Raw genomic sequence first — 27,985 nt, forward strand, 5'->3', positions numbered from 1 at the left:
GCAAGTCATGAGTTATATCCCCTGATTTTAATGTTTTGAGAGGGCGCTGACACAGGCACATGATCATAAACATGGCGGCTGCAGCTGGAAGAATTGACGAACTTGTCAAAGATTATTTGCTGTTTCGTGGCCTTACACAAACACAGAAGGCTTTCGACAGTGAGCTGAAGAATGATAAGGAAAAGGGATTACGGGTAACATATATTTTGTAATTGCAAACGTGCTGTCTTGGGAACTTGCATCATTAAACAAATCGTACATTTATAATCTTAACAGATGATCTTTGTCTTCCCCATGAGATGTGTATATTTGTTCATGAAAATTCTTGTATTACTCTTGTATTGTGGGAACTTGTTAAGTTTAGACTGATCATGCTGATGGGATGTATCATAGATGACAAACAAAGACAGATAAGATGATATAAGAGGGTCCTTATAGGGGGGGTGACACAAGTCGGTAGCCAGTAGAATTCTGGGGTCAGTAGTCTGTATATCTTATTTAGTCTGTTTGCAAACCGAAATCTAAATTGCGAAATCATCTCTATGTGAATGTCAGTCTGTTAGGATATCATGGGAACAGCTGGTTCTGCTTTCGTTTCATTAATCTTTTTTACGATACAAATTTGACTCATCTTACGTTTACACCAGTTTTTTTTAACTCTTTTACTCTAAACAGTATACCCCATCAGGATCCTCATATATATTATTTTGTGATAATCAGTCTGTGTCACTTTAAATGTACTAGTCTAGACTTGTACATTTTTACATGACTTTCTGCAAAACGTATCCTTTTCCCCAATACCAAAGGAAATATTACTGGACTAGAAATATTACTGTGTCCTCTTCATGTTATTGCTAGTGGCTAAAAAGCTTAAGCCATTGTGGACTGCTAAAGTATCACATGATATCAGTATGTCACAATAAATTCCCTTCTATCACACGACAGACATGTATAACATTGTGATCTTCATGGCCACTAAGAGGTTTTCTGTTGACAAATATTGATCTACAAGCCAGTTTGTTGTGAATGCTGCACTGAGCAGTTTCCACCTCTGTAAATAACCAAGTACAGAATCGACAAACCAGTGATTGATATCATGTGTAACGTCTGATGTCACTGATGTATGATGACACATTCAACCTAGTCACCAAGCCATGACCCATAGTTCAGCTTAGTGAAAGTGGCCTGTAAATAATAAAGTATAGACCAGACAGACAAGTGACTGTTTTTTTAGAAATATGACCAATATCACAAGTAATTTAAACCACATCATTATGGTCCTTTGCAGGTAGACAAAATCATCGATCAGCTTCAAGCATGTATAACCAATTATGACATGCTGAGTCTGAAGGACTACTGGGTGTACCTGAACCGCCGCCTGTTTGCCCGCCTTGAGCAACGGTACATGACGAGTGTTCGCAAGCTGGAGGTGGGGCTCCTCAAACTGTACATCATCAACGCGGCTCAAACAAACAAGCCAGACAAGGTCGTTGAATTCTTCGAGAAGATGACACCAGAGCTACAGAACCAACCAGAGTTTCGCGAGTGGTTTGGTATGTTGTCAAGAAACTTTCATTTTTAACATATTCAATCAGTGTTCCCACTGGATTTTGAAACTGTCAGTCAGTCCTGATGGACTAATAATTACCAGTTAATTAATGTTAAGCATTGTAGTAGTGGAGCGTGGTTATTTAAGTGGAGGAATTCTATTTCATCTGTCATGTCTTGATGTGGTTTTTGTTCAGGAGTCAAGAAAAGCAAACTATAGCATTTATAGGTAAAGTTGGTAAACACTGCTAATTTAATTTTAGGTTTTCTTTAAAAAACTAAATTAATTTTATCATCATTTATCATTGTTTATGGCCTGAAACTATTAATTAATCCTATTTATAAAAATGAATTTCAGCTGTCAATGCATTAATGATCAAATGTTTTAAATATCATTCGATTTCAGCCTTTCCATTTCTACAGAGCCCACAGGAGAACCCGCTTTTCTCCATGTATTTCACCAAACAATGGCAGGACACTCTGATCCTGTCTCTACACAACTTCCTCAGCGTCATCCTTCAGGCGATGCATATCCTTTTGTCCATAAGTCTGATCATTCCATTGATTGATCATGCATTGAGCACAGAGAACTGACAGACTGTATGTCCACACAAACTGTTGAAATATTGTAAATCGTGAAATTAATGCATCTCCAAAAGAATGCGACCGCTGGACCCTAGCCAAAAATGCGACTCAATGTGAATGCGACACCCCCTCCTCTCAAGCATCAGTGGATTTCTATCTAAAGAAAATGTCCTCAGTCAGGTTTAGAATCCTCGCCTTAATCCAACCTTACATTGATCCATTCACACACCAAATAGCACCGCTTATTAGCGCTGAGTAAAGTACTTCCGCAAAAACAATACATGCACGCTGGCTCGTGTCAGCCTTTGACGCAGTCGCAAAGAACAAAGGGTGGCGTCTGTGTGATCAGTGATGACATAAGTGAGTAGAACTCTTGTCTTGACCCCAGCAGTGACAATTCACAAGATGTAATTAGTGTTTTGATGACATTGTTTATATACTTTATATACAAGTGCTGCTCAATAAACAGTGGTGTGGAATACATCAGCGTATGTCTAAGTTGGTATTTTTGCTATCCAAAATGTCTTATTGTAGATATAAATGCGATGTTTAAAAATGCGAGCAAAGACCACTCGCATTTTTCGCATTTAATTCACGCTCGCATTAATTTCAAGATTTACAGTATTTTGATTATGACGGCACTATACATTGACTTAATGTGTTAATCAATATCATTACTGATTGTTCTTAGGCATGAAACTAGTGTTGTGTAGACATGACATTTTCTTTGTCTTGCAATTATATATGACATTTCAAAAATGAAATCTCCCCACCTTAAGAAAACACAGGGATTGATTTCACTTTATCCAAGCTGCACCAGTGCAGGTAACATTTCCCACCACATATTTGATAAAAGTGGAAAACTGAATTTTTTTTAACTGGCTGCAAATCTTTTAGACTCCAGGAAACAGAAGTTCATGAAAATAGTGAAAAATACACAGGAGGTTTGAATGCAGCAGAACTAATTCTTCACAATTACCACCAGAACTGTCACTCATGAGGTGACAGTCACAACAGACACTTTGAAACGTCTTTTGAAGGTTGTTTTCTGGATATCATGATATAAAAAGCCATATACAGATTTCCCCCAAATAAAATACTGGAGCACATTTTTTCTCTCTTTGAATTCATTTAATATTCAAAATAACTGAAAACACAGAGTTTCAGTTTATATGAAAATGGTGCCGCCAATTGTTTGGTGGTGCAACCTGATTAATTTACTTGGTTGCACCTGGTGCGGGTGGTAAAACAGAATTAAATTGTACTCTGAAACATGATCAGGTTCGTTCAGACAGACTATTTTGCTAATGGTAATCATATATAAATATGGCCCTGTTATTAAAAGCACCACAGAGTTGCATCCCTTGTGGATGCAGGATCCTATGATTGTGTGTTCAGGTTCCAGATTTGCCCTGATTATGTTTCTCTGTTTATTTGGTAGGGTGGTGTAAACTCACTCATAGTCACTCTGATGTGAAAGTGATGGAAATAAGAAAGTTATTAGTAATAATAACGTTATGAGGATAAATAATCACGATGCCATGCCAGTGTAATCCTTGACACTCTCACCTGTACCAACACTGCTGAGTTTTGAGCATGAGTTTCGTAGGATGAAGCTGCTTCAGGAGGAAAACGTCATGCTGAAACAAAAGGTAGGTGTGAACATCTGTGGTAACTGTGTGAGCAGCGGTCTAATCCTTTATCCGATATGACACCTCTCTGAGTGAAGCTGCTCCAGGAGGAAAACGTCATGCTGAAACACAAGGTAGGTGTGAACATCTGTGGTAACTGCCTAAACAACGACCTAATTAAAATCAGATCTTTTCTCCGATCTGACACCTCTCTGTGTGAAGGTAACGGGTGGTGAACCCTGAGCGAACTTTAGACTGCCAAATGTAAATCGTTTTTGTTGTTGAGCCAATCAGATGTCAGCTTTCAAAAACCATTTGGTTTCATTTCTTATTTCAATTTTGAAATTTGATTTTAACACAAAGTATTTAGAGAACCTGCACAGAGAATACAAGTATTCCTTCAATAGTACTCCCTTTAGTATACATGTATGTTCCATGGCACTCAGAAATATCAGCGTAGAAGGTGTAGTCCTTTTTTTTTCCATTATGAGCTGGTCATTTTAAGTTTTTATTCGAGGTGAAGAAATCAGATATGGTGGTTTGAATGCTTCACTCACTTGTATAGAGAATGTAGAAGCCTGAATGCTGATTGGATGAACACAACCACCAATTGAAAACTTGTCAGATTTTAATTCTGATTTTAATGAGATTGGTGTGAGCACATATTGTACATGATGCAGATTTCAGTTTCAGTGATGCCAGTAGTAGAATTAAGGTGTGCACAGTCTCGAGGTTATATAGGTGTTGGGTACATGTGCAGATATGTAGTAAATTGATTATCCGGTACAGATGGAGTGTATAAGAGCACAGATTTATCTGATTTAATCAAAATCATCATCTATCTATCGCTTTAATGGGATAAATAGAATAAGTCTTCAGCAACCCATGGTTGCCGTTAAAGGCGACTATGCTTGTCGAAAGAGGCGACTAACGGGATCGGGTGGTCAGGCTCGCTGACTTAGTTGATGCATGTCATCGTTCCCAATTGCGTGGATCGATGCTCATGATATCAATCACTGGATTGTCTGGTCCAGACTCGATTATTTACAGACCGCCATCATATAGCTGGAATATTGCTGAGTGCAGCGTAAAACAACAAACGAACTTTGTTCAGCGGTAATGAGTACTAAGATCTGATTTTAATGAGATTGATTCCTTACTTTCCTACTGCTGAAAATAAATTAACTCTTGATTTCAACATAGTTATTGGGGTATAGGTTGGGCTTAGTGGTCCTAGCATAGTAGCAAGTTTTACAGAAGTCATTCAAACCAATTCTACATTGATAAAAGCCTGGACCCTGCACTGCTATAGCTACGTATCAGAGAGTGATCTCTGTCCCAATGTATTCCCCTATTCACTTAATCGGCACATAATTTGTCTGGCTCGTGTGTTGTTTGATTGGATGGCAATTTCTAGTCTCATGCCATTGAAATCAGTCTGGAAAGGGAGTGATGTGGGAAAGGGGCCTGGAATATTTATCAAAATAGAATGGAGATGTAGTATGCTGGAAATGTTTAGGATGTTTAATAACCCTCTTTGTTTGTCCGCTGTCTCAAATGTTGTGATGTATTACAGTATATCAGTCTAGCTTATTACCCAGATGTTGCAGAAACTGTGCTTCAGTTTTACCTGTGGCACTGATAACACAATGTCTAGATTTAGATTGAAAATGGACAGCAACAGGAGAGTTGTCCCTATAAGAAGAAATATAAACTACACAATATCAACATATCCTTTCCAAACATAACAAACAGTTTAGTCAGTGTTTGGACTCCCTGAGGAGAGTCCCCCTTCTTACCGAGTCTGGTCCTCCTCGCAGGTGATGTTGATGAGTCAGCAGGCCGAGGCAGAGCAGCAGCAGAAGGAACAGGACATGCCCTCAGAGATCCTAACTTCAGCATCAGACCTCATTTACGACTTCTCGGGACTTTCGGAGTGAGTTCAGACTTGTTAAAATATATGTCTAGTTTCCCATAAAATTGTCCCTGCCCCTAAATATTTTTGTGCATTGTTCAGAAACAACTTTTCCTCACAATATGCCATTCATAGAATGTCAGATTCGCAAGGAACCCAAACTGTGGTCATCATGGCCATCTGTTCATTCTTCAGGCTGCAGGGTGCATGGCTTAACGAGCATTTGGTTCAAGTTTACCCTGTAGGTTCTTACCTAGTAAACAAATAAAATCTTTTCTCCCAGTCAGTTTTGAAAAATATCATGCAAAACAAGAATATTTTTAACTAAATCATGCAAAACAAGAATACTTTTACTGGCCTCACTAGCTATTATCACTAAACATCTAAGACCTACATCACTTCAGGCTTTCCTCCCAGTAAGCTGACACGCTGTGATATAACTGGAATACTGTTGAAAGCGGCGTTAAACCCAACTCAATCACTTTGCAGTGTTATGGTGACGTATCTACATTTGTCAGATAATGAAATGAAGCTGTGTACAACTTCAAATGAACCAGACTCTGTATCTGGATTCTACCATTATCTGACATTGAAGCAGTGAATATACCACAAGACTTTAGACTCATACATGTTGCACGGATGTCAAGCGAGAAACAGTGTCTTTGCTGTGTAATCTCTTCTCCCCGAGGCAAGGGAGTTAACTGACTATAAAAGTCCAGTTTCCACCCTTGCCAAACTAGGCTGGATTTCTGGGCTAGATGTGTAATCTAAGCACTCAGTGGTCCTGTTTGCTGAGCACTTGATGGTTTCCCTCCTGCTGGAGCCTGGCTGCTTGATTTATTGGGTAAAAATAGTGACTACACTGTGGCTGTAAATATTTGCGGGTGATGGAGTAGTGTAGTGTATATACCAGTGAAGTATTAACGATGGAATTTGAAGCATTCTAGATAGGGATACAGGAGAACATTGATATAACGAACTACAAGGGACCGGAGAAATCAGGTTGTCATATATGTTGTTCTTTACCTATATAATTGCAGCATTGAATTGTATTAGCAATGATCACTTCAAAGCATTCAATTAATAACGTTTCATAATGTTTTTTAATAACATTAAATTTTTCGAACATTTTTCATCAAACATGTATTGAGCATTTCATGATTTACATACGGGAAGATGTGTAGTAGGTAATTTTGCTCTGGCCTCGTGTACATCATTATTTATCCATCAATACTTGTCCGAGGACTTACAGGTACTCAAAGAACCAGTTGACATTCATACTAAACACAACACAAATTACATGCTGTGTACATGGTATATGTGTGTGTGTAAGTTTTGTTTTCGTCATTGGTCATAACTAAAGAAAAGAGATGATTTTTTATAAAGAGTTGTTATTGGAAATGTATTGTATTTTAAATCAGGGATACTACAATTCAAGAGAAACAACAGAAGACTCGCCGCTTCCCTCTACACCTGACCTCCCCTCTGATTGGTCGGAGGAAAACAGAGGTGATACTTACTAAAGCCGACCCCAAGCCGACTAAAATAGTCTCCAAAGTAACTCACCCTATCACCCAGCCTCCGAAGCCATCCGTCAGGAGAGTATCACAAAGTGTAGCATCGTCAGCCCCACAGACCGGCTTTCAGATGGCAGGTGGTCCTGTTGCCATGACAACACCTGAAATAGTGGCGCCACCTAGGAATAGAATAAATGCTGGAGAGTATGAAAAGCAGAGAAAGGAACTACTTGGGTTTGATCCCAAAAAGTCAAATGAAAAGGTACATAGAATATTTAGGACATTGAATGGTCTTTACTGATCTGTGAAAATGTTTCCTCTGTGTTTCCAAATTTATTAACAGTTGTTTGTTATATTTCTGCATGTTTTTCCTTTAGTATCTTAACATTTTAGTTAACAAACTTATGATTCTTTTTGTGTTTAAGCCAAAATGAATTAATCCTTTATCCCACAAGGGATTTGTCCTTGAGTACCCACAGATGAAGAAAAAATGCTCTGTGTTTTCCCTCCTCAACTTGATGCAATACCCCATTTAGGCTAAAAATAATATATAGGCTTGGTTCTCAGGCACCACCCGCATCATCATTAAGTCTGCCACAGGTTTTGTTTTTATTTCCATTTTCAAAAAAATATAAAAATCCTAATAGTTAAACACAATGCACACAAAAAATTAAACAGAAACAAAAACGAAACGTGCAATGGACTTTATCGTGTTTATGATGATGTGGGCAGTGCCTGAGAACCAAGACTATTTTTTTTTTTAGCTTTACATAGTCCCTCTGAAGATTCATGCTTCATGAGATCACATCAGTCGATCTTTAATGTACACAGATACATTGAATAGTTTATGTGATGGTACTAAATAAAAAATATAAGGACCTTCTGTCTCACATTTGATTAAACATAGATAAATGTATTAATCAAGTTTTTGTGGTGTATGTTATAGAAAGCAGAGGTAAAGCCCTATGTGCCAGAGGATCCACCCCCATCCTCCACCCCAACGTCAGCAAACACTCAGACAGCCCCACCCTTTGGGGGTGCCCGCCGACCTCACCCCACCCCACCCGTCAGTCCAGCGAAGACTATCAGCAGTGAGCCGGAGAAGGTCAAGTCAGTTGACATGCCAGATACAGCCTCTGTTGGATCCTTGGAAGGGGTGGCCAATATTCCAGGTAACGATTGATCCTTGGAAGGGGTGGCCAATATTCCAGGTAACAATTGATCCTTGGAAGGGGTGGCCAATATTCCAGGTAACGATTGATCCTTGGAAGGGGTGGCCAATATTCCAGGTAACAATTGATCCTTGGAAGGGGTGGCCAATATTCCAGGTAACGATTGATCCTTGGAAGGGGTGGCCGATATTCCAGGTAACGATTGATCCATGGAACGGGTGGCCAATATTCCAGGTAACGATTGATCCTTGGAAGGGGTGGTCAATATTCCAGGTAACGATTGATCCTTGGAAGGGGTGACCAATATTCTAGGTAACAATTGATCCTTGGAAGGGGTAGCCAATATTCCAGGTAACAATTGATCCTTGGAAGGGGTAGCCAATATTCTAGGTAACAAGTGATCCTTGGAAGGGGTAGCCAATATTCCAGGTAACAATTGATCCTTGGAAGGGGTAGCCAATATTCCAGGTAACGAGTGATCCTTGGAAGGGGTGGCCAATATTCCAGGTAACGAGTGATCCTTGGAAGGGGTAGCCAATATTCCAGGTAACAATTGATCCATGAAAGGGGTAGCAAATATTCCAGGTAACAAGTGATCCTTGGAAGGGGTAGCAAATATTCCAGGTAACAAGTGATCCTTGGAAGGGGTAGCCAATATTCCAGGTAACAAAACATCTCTCTATCTTGGTACATGTGGTTAATATTCAAGTGTCTTTTTATCTTCATAATACTGGTATTTTCATATCAATGTATGCATTTAGATATTATTATATCATGCCTGCCTTTCTGCTTTGAACTTAAATGTGTTCCAATGAACTGAGGGCATTGGGGCCTGGTTACCTAAGGTGCCAAAATTCATTGTCCATAGTTGCATCCCTTTAATCATGACAGATTCCTATGATTGTGGGTTTGAATCCCAGTTTCACCTTGGTTTGGATTCTTGATTTGTCAGCACCAAATCCATGCTTTTTGGTTTCATAAGTGGTAAAACTCTGAGACTTGCATCATTTTGCCTTTGCTTCCCCATTAATATGATTAAGCTGCCATGTTAAGATATATCTGAAAAACGGTTGAAAAATATTTAACCCCACACACTGTCATCATGTGATCATAAGCTAAAATGCATGTTTATCTTTGTTACAGAAGGAGATTGTCCTTTCCTGTTGTTAAGTCAGGTATGTCTGCTATACAAATATTTCATTCTCATCAGCAAGTTTCATCGTCTCCTTTGTCAGTTAATGTGGTTATTCGGGCAGGCACAGGTAGCTCGGTCACTCAGGTCAGCTGGGTCCTGGGAAGGACTCGGTACCCACAGGACTACCTGGGCCCATGCTTTGTCACGTGACATATTGTTTTATGACAAAAATTCATTGTAACTCTATGGTTACACTACAAGTCACTAATGTTCGCTTTTCTTTCTGACTGTGCACACATTCCTTGGACTTTCACATGAAGTCATCTTCAGTATATGCATCACCAGATCATTGTATGCGTGTATCTGAATACAGTAAACTGTTTATAACGAACACGCTAATAACGAACTGACAGATGTAACAAACTTATTTTTTTGTCCCTAATATTTAGTTATGCAGTATATTTGCTTATATTAACAAACTATAGTTATGAGGAACTAAAATTAGTGGTCCCTTTGAGCATGTTGAGTTCATTATAACCATAGTTTACTGTATGTTTTGCCAGGGCAACGGTCAAACTATTCCCAAGTGGACATTTTGTATCCAACTCTTGAGACCTACAGGGTGGGGTCCGGTAATGGGGGGTCATGCACCTGGTGGTAAATTTGGATTCGTCCCAGCCCTAGAGGTCATGCTTAAAATCAGACAGGTCCATCCTCTAAACTTGGATCTCATTTTCTTTACTATCATGTGGCTCCTGGTTAATTATTAGAAGACATTTTGGTGGGGGGACCTTTAAGGTTCCTTGTTTTGTAGGTGGCTTGGGAGAGAACCCCTTTGACTCATCCAACTGTACATAATAAAATATGCTTAAACAAATTATTGTTTGTATGTTTGCTGATCTGGAAACTTGTGTTTACAGGATGAATATGCAGAACATCACTCGGCCATATCTTATGGGAAGTTCAGTGTTTCGGGGCAGTACATCGCCAGTCTAGATGCTGATGGTGTGGTCAAGTAAGTAGTTCAGGTTCATGAGCCGTTGTCAGTGTTGTCACTGCTGTATTGTTTGATAGGCATTACTTAGAAGTTGATTGATGACAAAGTAGACACAATTTATGGATAATAAGACGGAAAGCCAATTAAACAGGATTAGGTATTCATAGGTGGGCTGATTATTGCTTAGTGTGTTCATAGTAGGCGGATGGGATGAAATAGTCTTGATCTCTGTTTAATTGACTTCCTGTCTTACTGGCTTCCTCATCACGTGTTCTCTGTCCATCATGTGTTACAGTATTATCCTTCTGTTGTCATTACTCAACCTACTCATGCTCGCAATTGCTGTTACTGTTGATCCTCCACCTACCCTATATATTCTGTACCATGTTCATTATTCAGCGACCCGTGAAGATCCAGGATAGAATAGGTCTTCAGCAACCCATGCTTGTCATAAAAGACGACTAACGGGATCGGGTGGTCAGGCTCGCTGACTTGGTTAATGCATGTCATCGATCCCAAATGCGTGGATCGATGCTCATGATATTAATCTCTGGATTGTCTGGTCCAGACTCGATTATTTACAGATCGCCGTCATATAGCTGGAATATTGCTGAGTGCGGTGTTAAACAACAAACAAACCAAATCGTTATTCAGCCTTGCTTGACAACGGTATAAGGATCTATACTGAAACATCGCCATGAAGAGGTTGTTATCCATAAATTGTCTACTTTGTTGTCACTGATGCAGGTAATCCCCACATACCTGGAGGGTACATTGTTTCAACAGGTGTTTTCTTCACAGTAACAACAGGAGGTTCTTCAGTATTCTCATATACTGATCAGCTCTACAACATTTCATCAGATGCTGTAGACGCAAGCCTAATCAGAGTTATCTCCCTTTCTTGAACTGTTGGCATCATCTATGTTGTCTGTAATGTAGAATGTATAGTTGTAACATGTTGGTTCAATGTAATTGATTAATATCAGTCAAAATTCATGCAAGAAAATTTGACTTGACTCGAAGAATTGACTTCAGTGATTTTGCGATTATGGAGGTGTAAACGTGTAAACATGATAAATTAAAAAACTTAAGACAACAATACAAATTTGTTTCAGCTCAATAATTCAACACAAGCCCCTGCCCATTCTATTGACAGACAATCAGGGAAGAGCATTCCTTGGCAGGCATGGCCTAATTTTTTCTCAATTTATGGAAATTTATATAAAAAGAATTGTTTGGGTAGCCAATCAAATGCCATGGAATCATGTGCAGTTTATTTATGAAGATGTAAAAGGATATAGTTTTTGTTGAAATTCCACGGACATCTCATCTCTTCAGAGTTTGGACCTGGAGTCCCCAGCCAGCGACCACGGCAACCGTGATGTCCAAGTCAGCTTTCCTGTCCCTGGAGTGGGCCAGCAAGTCTGACAGATGGGTGAGTACCTTCAGTGTGTGTGATTGTGTAGCATGATTCATTGTGCATACCAAAGTAGTCCATGGGTATTCTAGACTAGAACAGGTTCCCAGCAACCTACGCTGGTTGTAAGTGGCGACTTCATGGATCAGGTGGTCAGACTCGGTGACTTGATTGATGGCATGTCATCGTAGTCTGACGGCATAGATCTTTGCTCAGAATATCCATCGCTGGATTGTTTGGTCCAGATTTGATTATTTACATGCTGCCGTCATTTAACTGGAATATTGCTGAGTTCATTTTCAAACAAACAAAAGCGTGTATCTAAGTATGTTGCCCCTGTTATATGTCAGAAATAAACAAACTCCAGAATAATTGTGTTAATATTGAGAGCAAACTTTGCATTAAAAGTTATATGAGATTATACGTATAATGCAGAGGAAATGGAAGTAACTGGTTGTCAGGCATAACATTTGAAAACTTGCTTCAGACAGGTTGTCTCTTTGATGCAAGAATTAATGGTAAATTGGTCCTGGAATTTCTATTTTCCAGTAAACTTAAATGAAGATTGATGTAAGATTTTGTCATGGCACAATATTTGTCTGTTTTATATCATTGACTGTTACATTATTGCCATCCGATCTTGAATTAAACCTATTGATTTCAAAGAGAATTCCAGAATGGTATCTAAGCATTGTTTATACAACGGATATGTGTGAAAAGGTTATATTCGTGTTGATGAAAGCTGCTTCTGCATGTGTTCTTATGAAACTTGCTATCTAGTAACAAATTTGAAAAAAACTGCTTATTTTATAATTGTTTACATGGTGTTTAATTTTGCATACCAGTAATATTAGATTCAATGTATTTGTGAACTACAGAATTTCATGCTTGATCATGCAGAAATAAGATGCTATCAAGCAGACAGTGTTGTGTCTGAGTGTACACTTAAGCAAGATAAGATGCTATCAAGCAGATAGTGTTGTCTCTGAGTCTACAAGTAAACAGAAATAAGATGCTATCAAGCAGACAGTGTTGTCTCTGAGTGTACACGTAAGCAGAAATAAGATGCTATCAAGCAGACAGTCTTGTGTCTGAGTGTTCACGTAAACAGAAATAAGATGCTATCAAGCAGACATTGTTGTCTCTGAGTGTACACGTAAGCAGAAATAAGATGCTATCAAGCAGACAGTGTTGTCACTGAGTGTACACGTAAGCAGAAATAAGATGCTATCAAGCAGACAGTGTTGTCACTGAGTGTACATTTAAGCAGAAATAAGATGCTATCAAGCAGACAGTGTTGTGTCTGAGTGTTCACGTAAACAGAAATAAGATGCTATCAAGCAGACATTGTTGTCTCTGAGTGTACACGTAAGCAGAAATAAGATGCTATCAAGCAGACAGTGTTGTCACTGAGTGTACATTTAAGCAGAAATAAGATGCTATCAAGCAGACAGTGTTGTCACTGAGTGTACATTTAAGCAGAAATATAATGCTATCAAGCAGATAGTGTTGTCTCTGAGTCTACAAGTAAACAGAAATAAGTTGCTATCAAGCAGACAGTGTTGTCACTGAGTGTTCCCGTAAACAGAAATAAGATGCTATCAAGCAGACAGTGTTGTCTCTGAGTGTACAAGTAAACAGAAATAAGATGCTATCAAGCAGACAGTGTTGTCTCTGAGTCTACACGTAAACAGAAATAAGATGCTATCAAGCAGACAGTGTTGTCACTGAGTGTACAAGTAAACAGAAATAAGATGCTATCAAGCAGACAGTGTTGTCACTGAGTGTTCCCGTAAACAGAAATAAGATGCTATCAAGCAGACAGTGTTGTCTCTGAGTCTACACGTAAACAGAAATATGATGCTATCAAGCAGACAGTGTTGTCACTGAGTGTACATTTAAGCAGAAATAAGATGCTATCAAGCAGACAGTGTTGTCACTGAGTGTACATTTAAGCAGAAATAAGATGCTATCAAGCAGACAGTGTTGTCACTGAGTGTACATTTAAGCAGAAATATAATGCTATCAAGCAGACAGTGTTGTCACTGAGTGTACATTTAAGCAGAAATAAGATGCTATCAAGCAGACAGTGTTGTCACTGAGTGTACATTTAAGCAGAAATAAGATGCTATCAAGCAGACAGTGTTGTCACTGAGTGTACATTTAAGCAGAAATAAGATGCTATCAAGCAGACAGTGTTGTCACTGAGTGTACATTTTAACAGAAATATAATGCTATCAAGCAGACAGTGTTGTCACTGAGTGTACATTTAAGCAGAAATAAGATGCTATCAAGCAGACAGTCTTGTCTCTGAGTCTACACGTAAGCAGAAATAAGATGCTATCAAGCATACAGTGTTGTCACTGAGTGTACACATAAGCAGAAATAAGATGCTATCAAGCAGACAGTGTTGTCACTGAGTGTACATTTAAGCAGAAATAAGATGCTATCAAGCAGACAGTGTTGTCACTGAGTGTACATTTAAGCAGAAATAAGATGCTATCAAGCAGACAGTGTTGTCACTGAGTGTACATTTAAGCAGAAATAAGATGCTATCAAGCAGACAGTGTAGTCTCTGATGTGAGTTGACCATGGGATTCCTTTTGTTTCTTATATTGCATATGAATATGCATATATTGAATGTGATAAATTATTTAAAGCTGTCAACCTAAGTGATGAGATCCATCGTCTTTCTATTTCTTCCAGCTTCTGTTGGGCAACCGTACAGGAAATATCCGATTGTTTGATGTCAAAGAGATCAAAACATTTCGTGAAGTGCAAGCAGATCAGAGTTATCCCAGGTATGAAACAAGGAAAGATTGGGTACAGTATACTGTTGGGTTATTCCATATGTCAAACAACCAAATCCAAGGATAGCACGAGTTGGGCCAATACTATGAACCATATTTCTTTCAAAAAGAAGGACACTCCAGGTTGGAGAAAAACAATTCTTCAAGATATTTACAGCTGCACTTGACTAGTTTCGATCATGAGTGGTTTCATCAAAAATGTCTTCAAAGCTGTTTTTTCAGGTACAGAACTTCATTGCTTCATCGAGGCACAGTTCATGAAAGAATCCAATTTGTGGGATTGTATTTTAGAGTGTTTGGGAGATAAACTTACTGTGTTTGCAATTTAGAATTATATTAACTGTAGATATCCTGTTATGTTTTTGTGATGAGGATGCCGTTCCTTGTTTGTCCTAGGATCATCAACATCACAGCTAACCCTGTGGGCATGAGTTTCGTGTGATGAGGATGACGTTCTTTGTTTGTCCTAGGATCATCAACATCACAGCTAACCCTGTGGGCATGAGTTTTGTGTGTTCAGCCACCGTACAGCGTCTCCGCAGTGGGTCCGCGGACACCTCCGTCATGGCTAAACCAGGAAAACTCATGTTGTGGGATCTCCGCACAATGAAGATGGATGTAAGATATGTTTCAGACATAGCAGCAGATACGAGGGGCGTTCAATAAGTTTTGCAACTTCAATATAAGACCAAGTCGCAGAATATCTTTTGCACTTTTATTTTTTAATGTAATCTCCATTCACCTCAATACACTTATTCCATTTGTCCTTCAAGCTTTTAATACCACTTTTATAGAAATCCGCAGATTGGCCCTCTAACCACGCCTCTGTGGCAGCCTTTATGTCCTCGTCGTCCTGGAAGCGTCTCCCACGTAGGGCAGATTTCATTTGCCGGAACAGGAAATAGTCACTAGGGGCTAAGTCTGGGCTGTAGGGTGGGTGATTTTACTGTTCGAATCCACATTCACATATGGCGGCCTGTGAACTCAACTTGTGAACCAGAGCATTGTCATGCAAAAGTAGAATACCACGTGTGTTAACATCCCACAGCGTTTCGGGTGAATAGATTTTCGCAATTCTTTCATTACATTAGCATAATACCGTTCATTGATTGTAGTTTTTGGTGGCATGCAATCAATCAGTAATATGCCTCTTGCATCCCAAAATATGGTGGCCATTACCTTGCCAGCCGATGGTTGTGTGTGAAACTTCCTCGGGGATGGAGAATTGGGATGCTTCCATTGCATGGATTCCAATTTAGTTTCTGGTTCCTGTTACGTGCTGTGTATCCTGTACACATGTCTGGATAGCCATAGCCAACTCAGGTTAAAGCATCAACGTTTATTAGAACTTGCATGGCTGACATATGCCAAGGGAAGCAACTCTTGTCACAAGAGTGCATACCATGTAACATCTCCATTCCTTTGAGGAAAACAAATAAAGTAATTAAACCTTTAACTACAGGTACATTAATCCAAGAAATGAGTGACATTACCGAGTCGGTCCATATACTGGGATACAGTATACAGTTCACTATAACATTCCGTTAAAGCACTTTCCCATAATTCCTGAATTAAAGTTCGCTGTCAACTTGCAATGACAAAATTATTAGTTTTAACTAAACAACATCAGAAACACATTATTATTCCAGTCTTTGGAAAACTGTTAAAGAACACATCCAAGAATTACAAATCAAGCCATTTAACTGGCTTTACTACTCTCCCAGACTTTGTCTTGAACATGTCAGATTTTGGAGATGAGGTATTCTTTGGAACATCTCTTGTTGGAATGACAGAATCAGTCTGAGTATTAGAGAGGTTAGCACTAGACTGAACACATTGCTTATCCTGGATAAGTTCATCATCTCTAGATCTTCTTGGCGAGAAGATTAACATCATCCTCAACTCTAGACTTTCTGGCAAGACGAAGTTGTTGTCTATTCCGTTTGAAACAGTGACCATTATCAGATCTCACAGAGTAGGTTCTTGGCTTGATCTCATCTGTCACAGTAGCTTCATTCCATTCCTTCCTGCCGGTTTGAATGGGTTGCATTCTGACAGTATCACCAACCCGTAAGGGTTTGAGAGGTCTTCCAGAGTTCTTCCGGTTATGTCTCTCAACTACAAGCATCCTTTTGTCTTCAAGTTGTTGCTTGTCATCCGGACCAGAATCATGTTGAATAGTCTTTAACGTACAAGGAACCTGAGTACGCGTTCGGCGACCAAATAGTCTTTGGGCTGGACTTGTTTGTACGCCTTCAGTCGGTGTATTTCTCACATTCAACAATCCCAGGTAAGGATCCTCTTTAGCAGCTAGACATTTCTTCATCATCCTTTTAGCTACTTTAACGGCAGCTTCGGCAGCACCATTAGCTTTACTGTTTCCAGGGCTGGAAGTTTCATGAGAGAAACCCCAAGACTGACTGAACTTCTTGAACTTCTCACTGGTATACTGAGGTCCTCCGTCACTGATGACGACTTTAGGTATACCATGACGAGCAAAGTGGTGCTTCAACTTGGTAACCACAACATCAGAAGTGGTTTCAGGCAGAAAGTCAATTTCAAAGAAAATGCTGTAGTAGTCAGTAGTCACAAGGTAATTCCTGCCTTCAATGGTGAAAATATCAGTTCCCACCTTTTCCCAGGGATGATCAGGAATCTCATGCATAATCAGAGGTTCTGGTGATTGCTTATCACTGAAACGAGCACAAATATCACATGACTCGATATACTGTCTTATGTCACTTGACATCAAGGGCCAGAAAACAAGTGTCTTTGCACGGCGTAGACAAGAGTTTATCCCCATGTGACCAACATGAAGGTTTCTCTTGATCTCATCTCTCAATGCAAGTGGGATGACAACTCTAGGTCCACGAAGAATTATCCCATCTTGAATGGTGAGTTCGTCTCTGTAACTGAAGTAAGGAGTAAGCTCAGAGGACAGATTCTCCTTATGTGTTGGCCATCCTTCCATTATAGTTGATTTCAACTTGGTGAGGGTTTCATCAGATGCAGTTGCAACTCTAATGTCATTCATGAGCTTGTCCTTGATCGGCAGATGATAGACATTACTCACATACACAGTTTCAGAGGAAGGTTTGTCAGGCAATGGCGCTCTGGAAAGTGTATCAGCAATAGGAATAGCTGTTCCAGGTAGATACTGAAGATCGAACACATATCGCTGGGTCCTCAGTAGTAATGACTGCAGTCTATTGGGAGCTCTAGACAAGGGCTTCTTGACGATAGACACTAGTGGCTTGTGATCAGTTATCACAGTTACACTTCTACCATATGTGTAATGGTGGAATTTCTCAAGACCAAAGGTCACGGCGAGCATTTCCTTTTCTATCTGAGCAAATCTTTGCTCAGTGTCAGTTAGCGAGCGACTGGTATAAGCGACAGGCTGTCCCTCCTGCATTAGTACTGAGCCAATGCCATGTTCACACGCATCATTCTCAACTGTCAGCTCTTTCTCTGGATCATAATATGACAATACAGGTGCCTTGGTAACCATGTCCTTCACCTTTTGGAAGGATTCCTGTTGAGAACTGGACCATGTCCAGGCAACATCCTTTCTTACAAGGTTACGCAGAGGAGCTAGCACATCAGTTAAGTTTGGCAAGAACTTGGACAAGTAGTTCACAAGACCAAGGTAACGTCGAAGTTCTTCAAGATTTGTTGGTGGAACCATGTTTTGAATTGCTCGGACCTTCTCGGGGTCAGATTTCAAACCATCTTTGGTTATCAAATGTCCCATGAAGGTGATTTCACTCAATCGCAGTTCAAGTGTCAAGACGACACAGAAAGTCCAAATGGCAACCTGAGAAATCGATAACGACCAAAACAAGTTTGAAAGGTCGTAAGAAGACTTGACTCCTCATCGAGTTGGACATGCCAGTATCCAGATGACAAGTCAGCTTTGGAGAAAACTCTAGACTTCCCTAGCTCATGTAGGGTATCTTCAAGCACAGGCAGAGTGTAATGCTCTCTACAAAGGGCTTTGTTTAGTTCTTGCGGATCCAAACAAATTCGAAGTTCACCTGATTTCTTTTGCGTAATTGCGATTTGGTTTATCCAGGGGGTTGGCTCACTGACGGGGCGCAATCACACCTAACTTCTCCAGTCTGTCTAACTTCTCCAGTCTGTCTAACTCAGTGTTCAACTTTGAGCGCAGTGCAACAGGAACACGACGGTTTGGCATCACAACTGGTCTCACCGCACTATCAACTGACAGATGAACAACACCACTAAAAGTACCAAGTTTACCATCCAGCACATCACTGAACTTTTCAGTAACTTCAATATTGGCAACACGCTCAATATTCTTCTCATGAATTGTGACTAAGTTCATGAGTGTAACAGTTTTGACACCTAGGAGAGGTGCAAAGTTCTCTTTCACAACAACAAATTCAACAGAATACTTTTTCTTGTTAGCAGGATTCTGAACAAGAATGTTTAGGCAACCAAGAGGAGTGACGTCAGTCTCATTCCACATCTTCAACTTTTTAGTTGTAGGTTTCAGACTCTTCAACTTGTCCTGGACCATAGAAGACGGAATGATATTAACAGCAGCACCATGATCAATAGTGAAGACGACATCTCTTCCCTCCACGGTCATTCTACATTTAGCAGGCTTGTCCGTGTTTGAATCTTCATGCACAGAATTTATCCAATCTTCATCTGGAAGCTCAACATTGTTGACTTTGCTGTATTGCTTCTTACTGGGACACTTTGGTGCAAAATGATTCAGCTGGTGACACTTCGTGCACTTTTTTCCCCATGCAGGACAACTTTTACGAGCCATGATATGAGAATAACCACAGAATTTACAGTCTCTTTCATGCTGAGATTGGGGTCTCTGACTTCTCGATGGAGAATTCATCTTTTGACTTGAACGAAGAGGCTTCTTTTGCCTTGATCTCAAAGAGTCTATTGCAACTCTATTGATAGGTTCAGGTCTGATCAACTTTGACTGAACTGATGCATTTTCAGTGGCTTTACAGATGTCGATACATCTTTGTAGGGTGAGGTCCCTCTCTTTGAGCAGTGCTTGCTGAGTGTCGGGATCTCTTACTCCAAGGAGGAGTCTATCTCTTATTATTGAAGAGATACAATTCTGACAACAGTTGCAGGTTTTCACAAGAGAACGGATTGATCCTAAGAAATTTTCAAATGTCTCTCCATCCTTCTGTTTTCTGAGATTGAAGACATATCTCTCATATGTCTCATTAACTTCACCAATAGTAAATGCTTCGAATTTGTCTAGAATTTCTTTAACAGTTCTCTCAGCTTCTGGTGTTTGAAAATGGAATCCATTGAAAACTTTTAAGGCTTCATCACCAAGTGTGTTTAGGAGCAAAGCTACTTGATATTCCCTTCCATATCCTGGCAGGTTCACAAGTATAGAATAATTGGTCCATTTCTGCTTGAATGTTTTCCAATTTTCAGCAATGTTGGATTCAATAACAAGGGGTGATGGAGGTTTTATACCACTAACAGGCCGTTGAGCTTGAGGAGGATTGTCGGCCATATTTGCAGACTTGAAGCAAGGCTAGACTATCTTCAAAGACAATACACACTTGTAGCTAGTTGACATTGACAAATGCAGACAGGAATCTCTCGAGTGTGCAGAATGTCACTTATCAGGCCAAATTAAGCTAATAGATTCAAGTGTTCATTCATTTCAGCGAGTGACATCACTGCTGAGACATTTGAATGATAGCAGACGAACGCACGTGGTCTGAAACACCTCGGCTTCCATTATAACATTTCAGACATAAAACTGACATAAATAGGTCGTGGTATCATAGAGGAGTGAGAAAGTCACCTGCTGCCACCATGTTACGTGCTGTGTATGCTGTACACATGTCTGGATAGCCATAGCTAACTCAGGTTAAAGCATCAACGTTTATTAGAACTTGCATGGCTGACATACGCCAAGGGAAGCAACTCTTGTCACAAGAGTGTATACCACGTAACAGTTCCCAGTGGTGGATCCATGTTTCATCACCTGTCACTAGACGAGAAAGAAATCCGGCTTCATCTGCAGTATAGAGATCCAGGAGGTCTTGAGTTCTGAGATTTCTAGATACCCATCATGCAGATACCTTGGACATACCAAGATGCTCATGAATAATGGTTACAACAGTTCCAACTGATATTTGGAATTCCCTAGAAAGTTCAGATACTTTCACTCGTCGGTCAGACAAAATTTTCCGGTTGGTTGGCATCTAAAGGCCTGCCAGACCTTGGGTCATCGTCTCCCTACACCTTTTAAACTGTAGGGACCAACGGCAAACTGTTGAATAGTCAGGAGCATCCTTACCCATCACTTTACACATGCGATCATGCATTTCTTTTGCTTTCCATCCCTCCTTGGTAGGCATGGTAAGGAACTTTATTACAGTGCGTTGTTCATGTTTGAGAGAATCCATGATTGTGACCACCCTTAGGTGAATGAAGCCATCACATCTAACTTATTGTTGTGTCTGGAACTTGTTATGACACGTGTCAACCTGATGTTATGACTAGTGTCACACCTGCCACAAGTTGACATTGTTTGTGTAAACACAAATGCCCAAGTTGCAAAACTAACTGAACGCCCCTCGTATGCTAAAGTGAATATAAATCTGCCACATTTATTCATTTTTGTGTTACAGAATCAGTGGTTGAAATGGTACAGAGCTCCAGATAACCTTTTGAGCAATTGAGCTTTTACTCGAAGGTTTCTATTTTAATTGGGTTATTACATTTTTCATTGGGTAGCCAAAACTTTTCACTCATCCATTCATCACTCTATTGGGTTTTTCTCAAAATGAGCTAAGATTTTGAGATTTTAAAAAAAATAAAAAAATAATGTTTTGGATGTATATAAGCAATGATAAGGGTTGACTCGGAAAGTAAATTAGCTTGTAATTGTGTTCCGTAACCTAGCTCTGTTGTACGCATGCTGAAAAGCATCATTGGGTATTTATGCATGCTGAAAAGCATCATTGGGTATTTATGCATGCTGAAAAGCATCATTGGGTATTTACGCATGCTGTTGTGATACATTTGAATTTTCAGTACACAAGTTGATTGAATGTAATTTGGTTTTGAATATTTGGAGGGGGGGTAGTATTTTATGCACATATGCAGCTTATCTGTAGCTCTGATGGTAATGTGTTATAGGCATCAATAATATTCCCCGAAAAGACCAAAAGACTCCATTATTTACAGGCCACCATCATTACCTTGACTATTGCCTAGTGCGGCGTTGCAGCACATAGACATGCAAACATGCACACACAGACATGTAAAGCGAATTGTCATTAATATGTTTACAGACTATATAATCCATTCATGTATTAAAAGTTAAATTACAGAAATAGACAAAACTCTGAATATAATGAAGTCCAAAGACTAGTTCAGTTTGTCATATCTGAATCACTGCTTGAGGTTAGAACTGTTAGCGATCCGTGAAGATTCCGGGGTAGAATAGGTCTTCAGCAACCCATGCTTGCCGTAAAAGGTGACTATTCTTGTCGTAAGAGGCAACTAACGGGATCGGGTGGTCAGGCTCACTGACTTGGTTGATGCATGTCATCGATCCCAATTGCGTGGATCGATGCTCATGACATTAATCACTGGATTGTCTGGTCCAGACTTGATTATTTACAGACTGCCGTCATATAGCTGGAATATTGCTGAGTGCGGTGTTAAACTACAAACCAAACCAAACCAAATCTAGAACTGTTAGCTGCAGCTGAGTTATATCTGAACTTCTGTACATGAACATTGACATAGTATGATTGCGTAAGGGTTGCATCTGTTAGCTATGGCTGTATCAAATCGGGAGTAAACTTTGTATCATAAGGTATCATTGACCTTGATGGTAGCCATTAGAATGAACCAATCCTGTGATGTGCCCAGTGTTTGTGTGGAAGATGTCTGAAGGTGCGGACTATTGTGTTGACAGAAACAGCTCCCATTGGAACCGACCCCTGTGGCCATCAACTGCTGTCAGTACAACCACAATGGTCAGTTGTTGATGACTGGAGCTGCTGACGGCAGGATCAGGATATTCGGTCAGTATCTCCATTAGGGCTGGGTGGGTAACTCGGGTGCTCGGGTCGGGTGGGGCCGGAGTAGGACCCAGGTACCCTCAGGACTACCTGGACCCATGGTTTGTCATGTGACATTTTGTTTAATGACAATAATTCATTGTAACTCCATGGTGACACTACAAGTCACTAATGGTCACATTTCTTTCTGACCAAGCACACATTCCTTTTGACTTGTACATGTTTGAGTAAGGATAAGCTTCATTTAACTTCAGTGATCTGATCGTTTGAAACATGTATCTAAATAGTTTTTGCCAGGGCTGCAGTAAATTCCTAATCAGACATTTTGTTCCCAACTTTGAGACCTGCAGTGGGTACCCGGATAGGGTCAGGGACCCGAGTAGTACATTTGGACCCATCCCAGGCCTAATCTCCACCCGCGGCGAGTCTGTGTTAGGTCCTCAGTACATTATCTGAGAGGTCACTAAATGGATCAGGGAGTCATGGTTTATTTGCGGGTCATCGTACCCTGATCAGGTGAGGGATGTTGCTCATAACGTCATTCATTGGTTTGTTTTGTACCAACTTGATTATTTGGCGGGGGCAGTAATACTGCTGAATATTGCTGCATGTGGCATCAATGGGAAGTGTTACCTGTTTCACAGGAAAGGAAATCTTTTGCAGGAAAGTATTGCCACTCTCCTAACATGCTTAATTTCATGAAAGTGTAACCTTTATGTAGGCCGAATCCTTTCTGTGGAATCTTGTCATATCGTCAATCACATTAACCACTCTGCCAAATGGTGTGAGTGTTTGTTTTGTGTGTGCATTAATTAAGGATAAGATAAATGGATGAACAACTTCTATAATACAATTAGGAGCGACGTTTGGTGAAGGTTCTACCAGATTATCAAACATCGTTCCTAATTGTATGAAGTTGTTCATCCATATATCTTATTCTTACTTAGTACTCCAACTTCTGAATGTCTGTCGGGGGCACGGGTGGCCCAGTCATCTAAGGCGCTGAATAGTTGCGTCCCTTGGCCACACCAGAAACCTATGATTGTGGGTTCGAGTCCCGGTTTGCCTCGATTATGTTTCTAGCTTTGTCAGCATCATACCCGTGCTCGTGGGTTTTACCGAAGTGGTAAACGTCTGAGACCTGCATCACTTCGGGCTTTCCTCCCACATAAAGTTGACACGCCGTGATATAACTTGAATACTGTTAAAAGCGGCGTTAAACCAAACTCACTCATTCTAAATGCCTCTCAAAGAAGTTTGCATTAATTAGGTGAACGGGTAGAAAACTAAATGGTTTTTCCTTTAATTGTACAGTGTGTGTGATGGGTAATTGTGTTCCAGATATACAACAACAGAAGTGTATCACCCAGTGGCCAGCCCATGATGGGGAGGTCCACTCCGTACAGTTCAGCTCCGATGAGACGTCCTGCTTCAGTATGGGAGGGGATGGGAAGGTATGGGCCATAACAGTGTGGTAGATGAATAATGACAATAGTCGACAAGAGGAAAGAGTCACAACATGAGACACTGACAGCATTATCCACCCAATGATTGTAATCAAAGAAAAGTCACAGTAACATTGAGATGTAGTGGTGGTTGACATGTTCTGGGTAGAAGGCCGGGGTTCCTTTCCCACATCGGTACAGTGTGTCGGCCCATTTCCCTGCAGGAATATTGCTAAAAGAGGCATAAACCATACTTACTGATAGCCAGTGCAGTGAAACCTGTCTAATTTTATGAACAAAAAAAGGTTGAATTAAGTATGATGACACAAGTATCATATGTATGATTGTATGTATCGATACTTGAAGTAAAAAACATCAAAACTCATTGTGGCGTGAATAATGTGCAACCCCTTCTAGACAGCTGTGTTTCTTGGGAAAAGGGTGCACACTTTACTCAAGAAAATATGTTAAGTGTATCGTGGCACTCATACACTAGGAAATAGAAAGTGCCAGTTTGATAATAGCACAATGAAGTTTTGATACATCTGTACTGACTTACTTCCAGTTTATACAATGGAATATCCACAAGACTGGCACGATAGTCCGAGAGTTGGCGATCCACCAGGGAGCCGCACTGCCATTCCTGGCCACCAGTCCCACGGGGAACAAGGAAGTACCTCGAGGGAGACTGTTCGCGTTTGACCCCGAGGGCCAGTACATACTCACCTGTGATAAAAACAAAGGAGTCCTGTATCAGGTAAACATGTACAATATCTTGCAATGTCCTCTGACATATGTTAAGATTTGAATGATAACCCATGCTGTTAATGATAACCCATGCTGTTAAAGTGAATGATAACCCATGCTGTTAAAGTGAATGATAACCCATGCTGTTAAAATGAATGATAACCCTGTTGTTAAAGTGAATGATAACCCATGCTGTCAAAATGAATGATAACCCATTATGGATTGCATTCCGAGCAAGTCTTGACTACTGCTACAGTGATTCTTACCTTTTGTTGGTTGTGAAATTGTAGGTTTTTTTAAAAACTGGAGATTAGGCAGGGTGCCAAATCATTACTTTGTCTGATAATGGTGCCAAAAATGTGTTTTACCACAAGCATTACTGCCAATGCCCACAAGTAAGTACTATCCGCAGCTCAAGAGAATTTGATATGTGTCAAGTAATTGACATTCCTTCAGTTTCTTTAAGATGTTAAAATCTGCCAAGGGAAATTGATAGTCTCCATTTGATGTTTTCATTTCATGAAATCTAATCGGAATAAGGATTTGTTGGTTACAGTTGATCACCTGACTGTTTCTGTGTTATTAGACCCTCATCTGATGGTGAAGTTCATTACTTGTTATGTCAGTCGATGGTTGGACTAGATAATCTAAAGGCCACTCTGAAATAGCTGGAATACTGCTGACAGCGACGTAAAACTGGATTTACTCAGTCACTTCCATACATATTACATTTTCTGGTCAGTCCAAAGACCACATGGGTACAATGTGTGAGGCCATTTGTGGTTGCCTCCCACCCACTCTTCTGAGGTATGCCTCGATTTGTAACCTTAAAAGTGGCTGCTCACTCACTCACTCACTCACTCACTCACTCACTCGCCTGTTCACTCACTCACCCACCTTTTCACTCTCTCCCACACACGACTGCCCTCACTCACTCACTCACTCACTCGATTGCCCACTCACTCACCCACCTGTTCACTAGCTGCCAACCTGTTCACTCACTCACTCGCCCACCTGTTCACTCCCACACCCAGCTGCCCATTCACTCACTCAAGGCACCCACCCACATGATAGTAATGTTCCTCTGTTCCAGACCCGAGAGGCTGACCCTGGCATAGCGAAGATGATGGAGGTTCAAGGTCACAAGAGCGCAGTGACAACCGTGGACTGGTCACCGTCTGTGGACACCAGAGTCTGTCTCATGGGGGCCATGGACGGAAAGATAAAAGTGTCAACTTTGCTGTCACAGTGAACAAAGATGCCAAGCGTTTGCAGTTTTTCGTAACCACAATACTCTACTTAAATGTGATTACTGTGACGTGATGTAAAGACAGTTTTGAGCCAATGAGACAAATAGTTTTCTAATGTAAAGCGATGTTGCAATTCTACATGTTCTTAGTGTAAAAAAAAGATGTTAAATAATTTTTATTTATGCAATATTTCATATTTCAAGGTCACACTGTATTACATGAAGAAGCTGATGACACCTTGGTTCATTAATGAAGAACACACATGTTCAGGATGATTATTCAAACACCTAGGTGCATTTATCTTGATGTTGAGAATGACCTGTTCAGTCTTTGAGAGTGCTTTGAGTATTTGGAAGTGATGAGCAGGTCCTTGTATTCAGGGTGGTACTGAATCAGGAATTAGAGTAAAACCCTGTTTGTCCAGACCCTGTTGATCTTGACACCCTGCCTCCTGCCTGATTTCCATGTAGAACATCCGTCATGGTAAAAGGTCATTTGGGTGTGTATCATTAGTAGATCTGGACAATGTCGCTGGCAACGTCACTGTCTGGATCAACAGGGTTTAACTTCAGTCAGATTTATTCCAGACGTTGTGGCAATAAATGCAGTGTTTTCTGCCTGACAAATATGCCCTGATCACAGATTTTGTGTGTTCGCATCATGCTGCTGCTAGTTGGTTTCCAAAACAGGGTACATGGAAAACAAGTACAATCTATGGGCTTCCCTTCCCCATGATGCTGGCATACTGACATTACTGGATTACAGAGATGCCAGTCGTTACCTTTTTGTGCAGAATTCCTACAATATTTGGAACCAAATTCAAACAAATGTTTAAGTGGAATATGTTATGAATTTTGTCATACAAACATTGCCAGTGATGCAAAAGATATATTTTTGTCAAAACCATGCACTCAATTATGCTAATAATGACTCCTGAAGTTTTGAATTACAAATATAAGACCCAAGTTATCCCAGACATTCACAGTTGCCTCTATTTGGGGTTGTCATCTCAAACTCACTAACTCACCAGACCTCTGAACATCTGGTTTAGCACAGGTCTTCAGCAACCCATGCTTGTCGTAAGAGGTGACTAACAGGATCTGGTGGTTAGGCTCGCTGACTTCGTTGATGCATGTCATGGTATCCCTATTGAGATCGATGCTTATGGTGTCAATCACTGGATAGTCTGGTTTAGACTCGATTACAGACTGCCATCAAATAGGTTGGACTATTGCTGAGTGTGACAAACAAACAAACAAAACACTCACTCAGAGTGGCCTGCTTATACAAATGTACTCAATTTGTTGTAGTTCAGATTCTAAACTTGAAAGGACAATGGGTGGCCTAGTGGTTAACTTTCACTTATCAAAATGTAAACCTGGGTTTGATTCCCCACATGGAAACAATGTGTAAAGTCCATTTCTTAAGTACCTCACTGTGATACTGACGGAATAGTGCTAAACATTCTAACGTCTGTTGAATATGTGACACTGACAGTGCAGTTAGGTTGATGATGTGATAGTTTGTTTGTATGAAGTCATTGAATGGTGCTTATTTATGAGCCTGGCCTTGAAATATTCAATATTGAATTGTTGATCGTTTGTCAGTTACTGGTGTTGTCCTGGCAACAAATATATAACCTGAACATGAATATTTTGTGTGTTATAATGTATCGACATTGGAGCAACCATGAACCACATTCCAGGGCGAGCTGCAGGACAGAACAGCTTTGTGCAATAAATACATTGTCAGAACA

The 27,985-nt window shown here is 40.2% G+C and overlaps 1 protein-coding gene across 3 annotated transcripts; it reads left to right on the top strand.

Moving 5' to 3' along the window:
• The first annotated feature begins 65 nt into the window (after positions 1 to 65).
• Positions 66 to 27,985, top strand: LOC124117302 (WD repeat-containing protein 91-like). 3 transcript variants are annotated; one of them, XM_046479125.2, is made up of 17 exons: positions 66 to 194; positions 1,289 to 1,553; positions 1,955 to 2,077; positions 3,703 to 3,785; positions 5,585 to 5,700; positions 7,101 to 7,458; positions 8,143 to 8,368; positions 9,512 to 9,543; positions 10,424 to 10,518; positions 11,839 to 11,935; positions 14,624 to 14,718; positions 15,124 to 15,159; positions 15,234 to 15,345; positions 22,682 to 22,790; positions 24,129 to 24,241; positions 24,798 to 24,989; positions 26,073 to 27,985. In XM_046479125.2, the coding sequence occupies exons 1-17, from the start codon at positions 72 to 74 to the stop codon at positions 26,229 to 26,231; spliced, it is 2,334 nt and encodes a 777-aa protein (XP_046335081.1). In that variant the 5' UTR covers positions 66 to 71; the 3' UTR covers positions 26,232 to 27,985. The 3 variants fall into 3 exon arrangements, with proteins under 3 accessions (XP_046335081.1, XP_046335074.1, XP_046335089.1); XM_046479118.2 differs by lacking the exon at positions 15,124 to 15,159 and having other exon boundaries at positions 15,198 to 15,345; XM_046479133.2 differs by lacking the exons at positions 66 to 194; positions 15,124 to 15,159 and having other exon boundaries at positions 1,418 to 1,553; positions 1,972 to 2,077; positions 15,198 to 15,345.

The sequence above is a fragment of the Haliotis rufescens genome, unplaced genomic scaffold (assembly GCF_023055435.1).
Source record: "Haliotis rufescens isolate VD_foot unplaced genomic scaffold, xgHalRufe1.0.p SCAF_12, whole genome shotgun sequence".
Lineage (NCBI taxonomy): Eukaryota > Metazoa > Mollusca > Gastropoda > Lepetellida > Haliotidae > Haliotis > Haliotis rufescens.

Coding starts and splice junctions, on each gene's coding strand:
- LOC124117302 (XM_046479125.2), top strand. CDS start 72: ATGGCGGCTGCAGCTGGAAGAATTGACGAACTTGTCAAAGATTATTTG. Junction 2,078..3,702: donor CGTCATCCTTCAGGCGATGC/ATATCCTTTTGT, acceptor TGACACTCTCAC/CTGTACCAACACTGCTGAGT. Junction 22,791..24,128: donor CGGCAGGATCAGGATATTCG/GTCAGTATCTCC, acceptor ATTGTGTTCCAG/ATATACAACAACAGAAGTGT.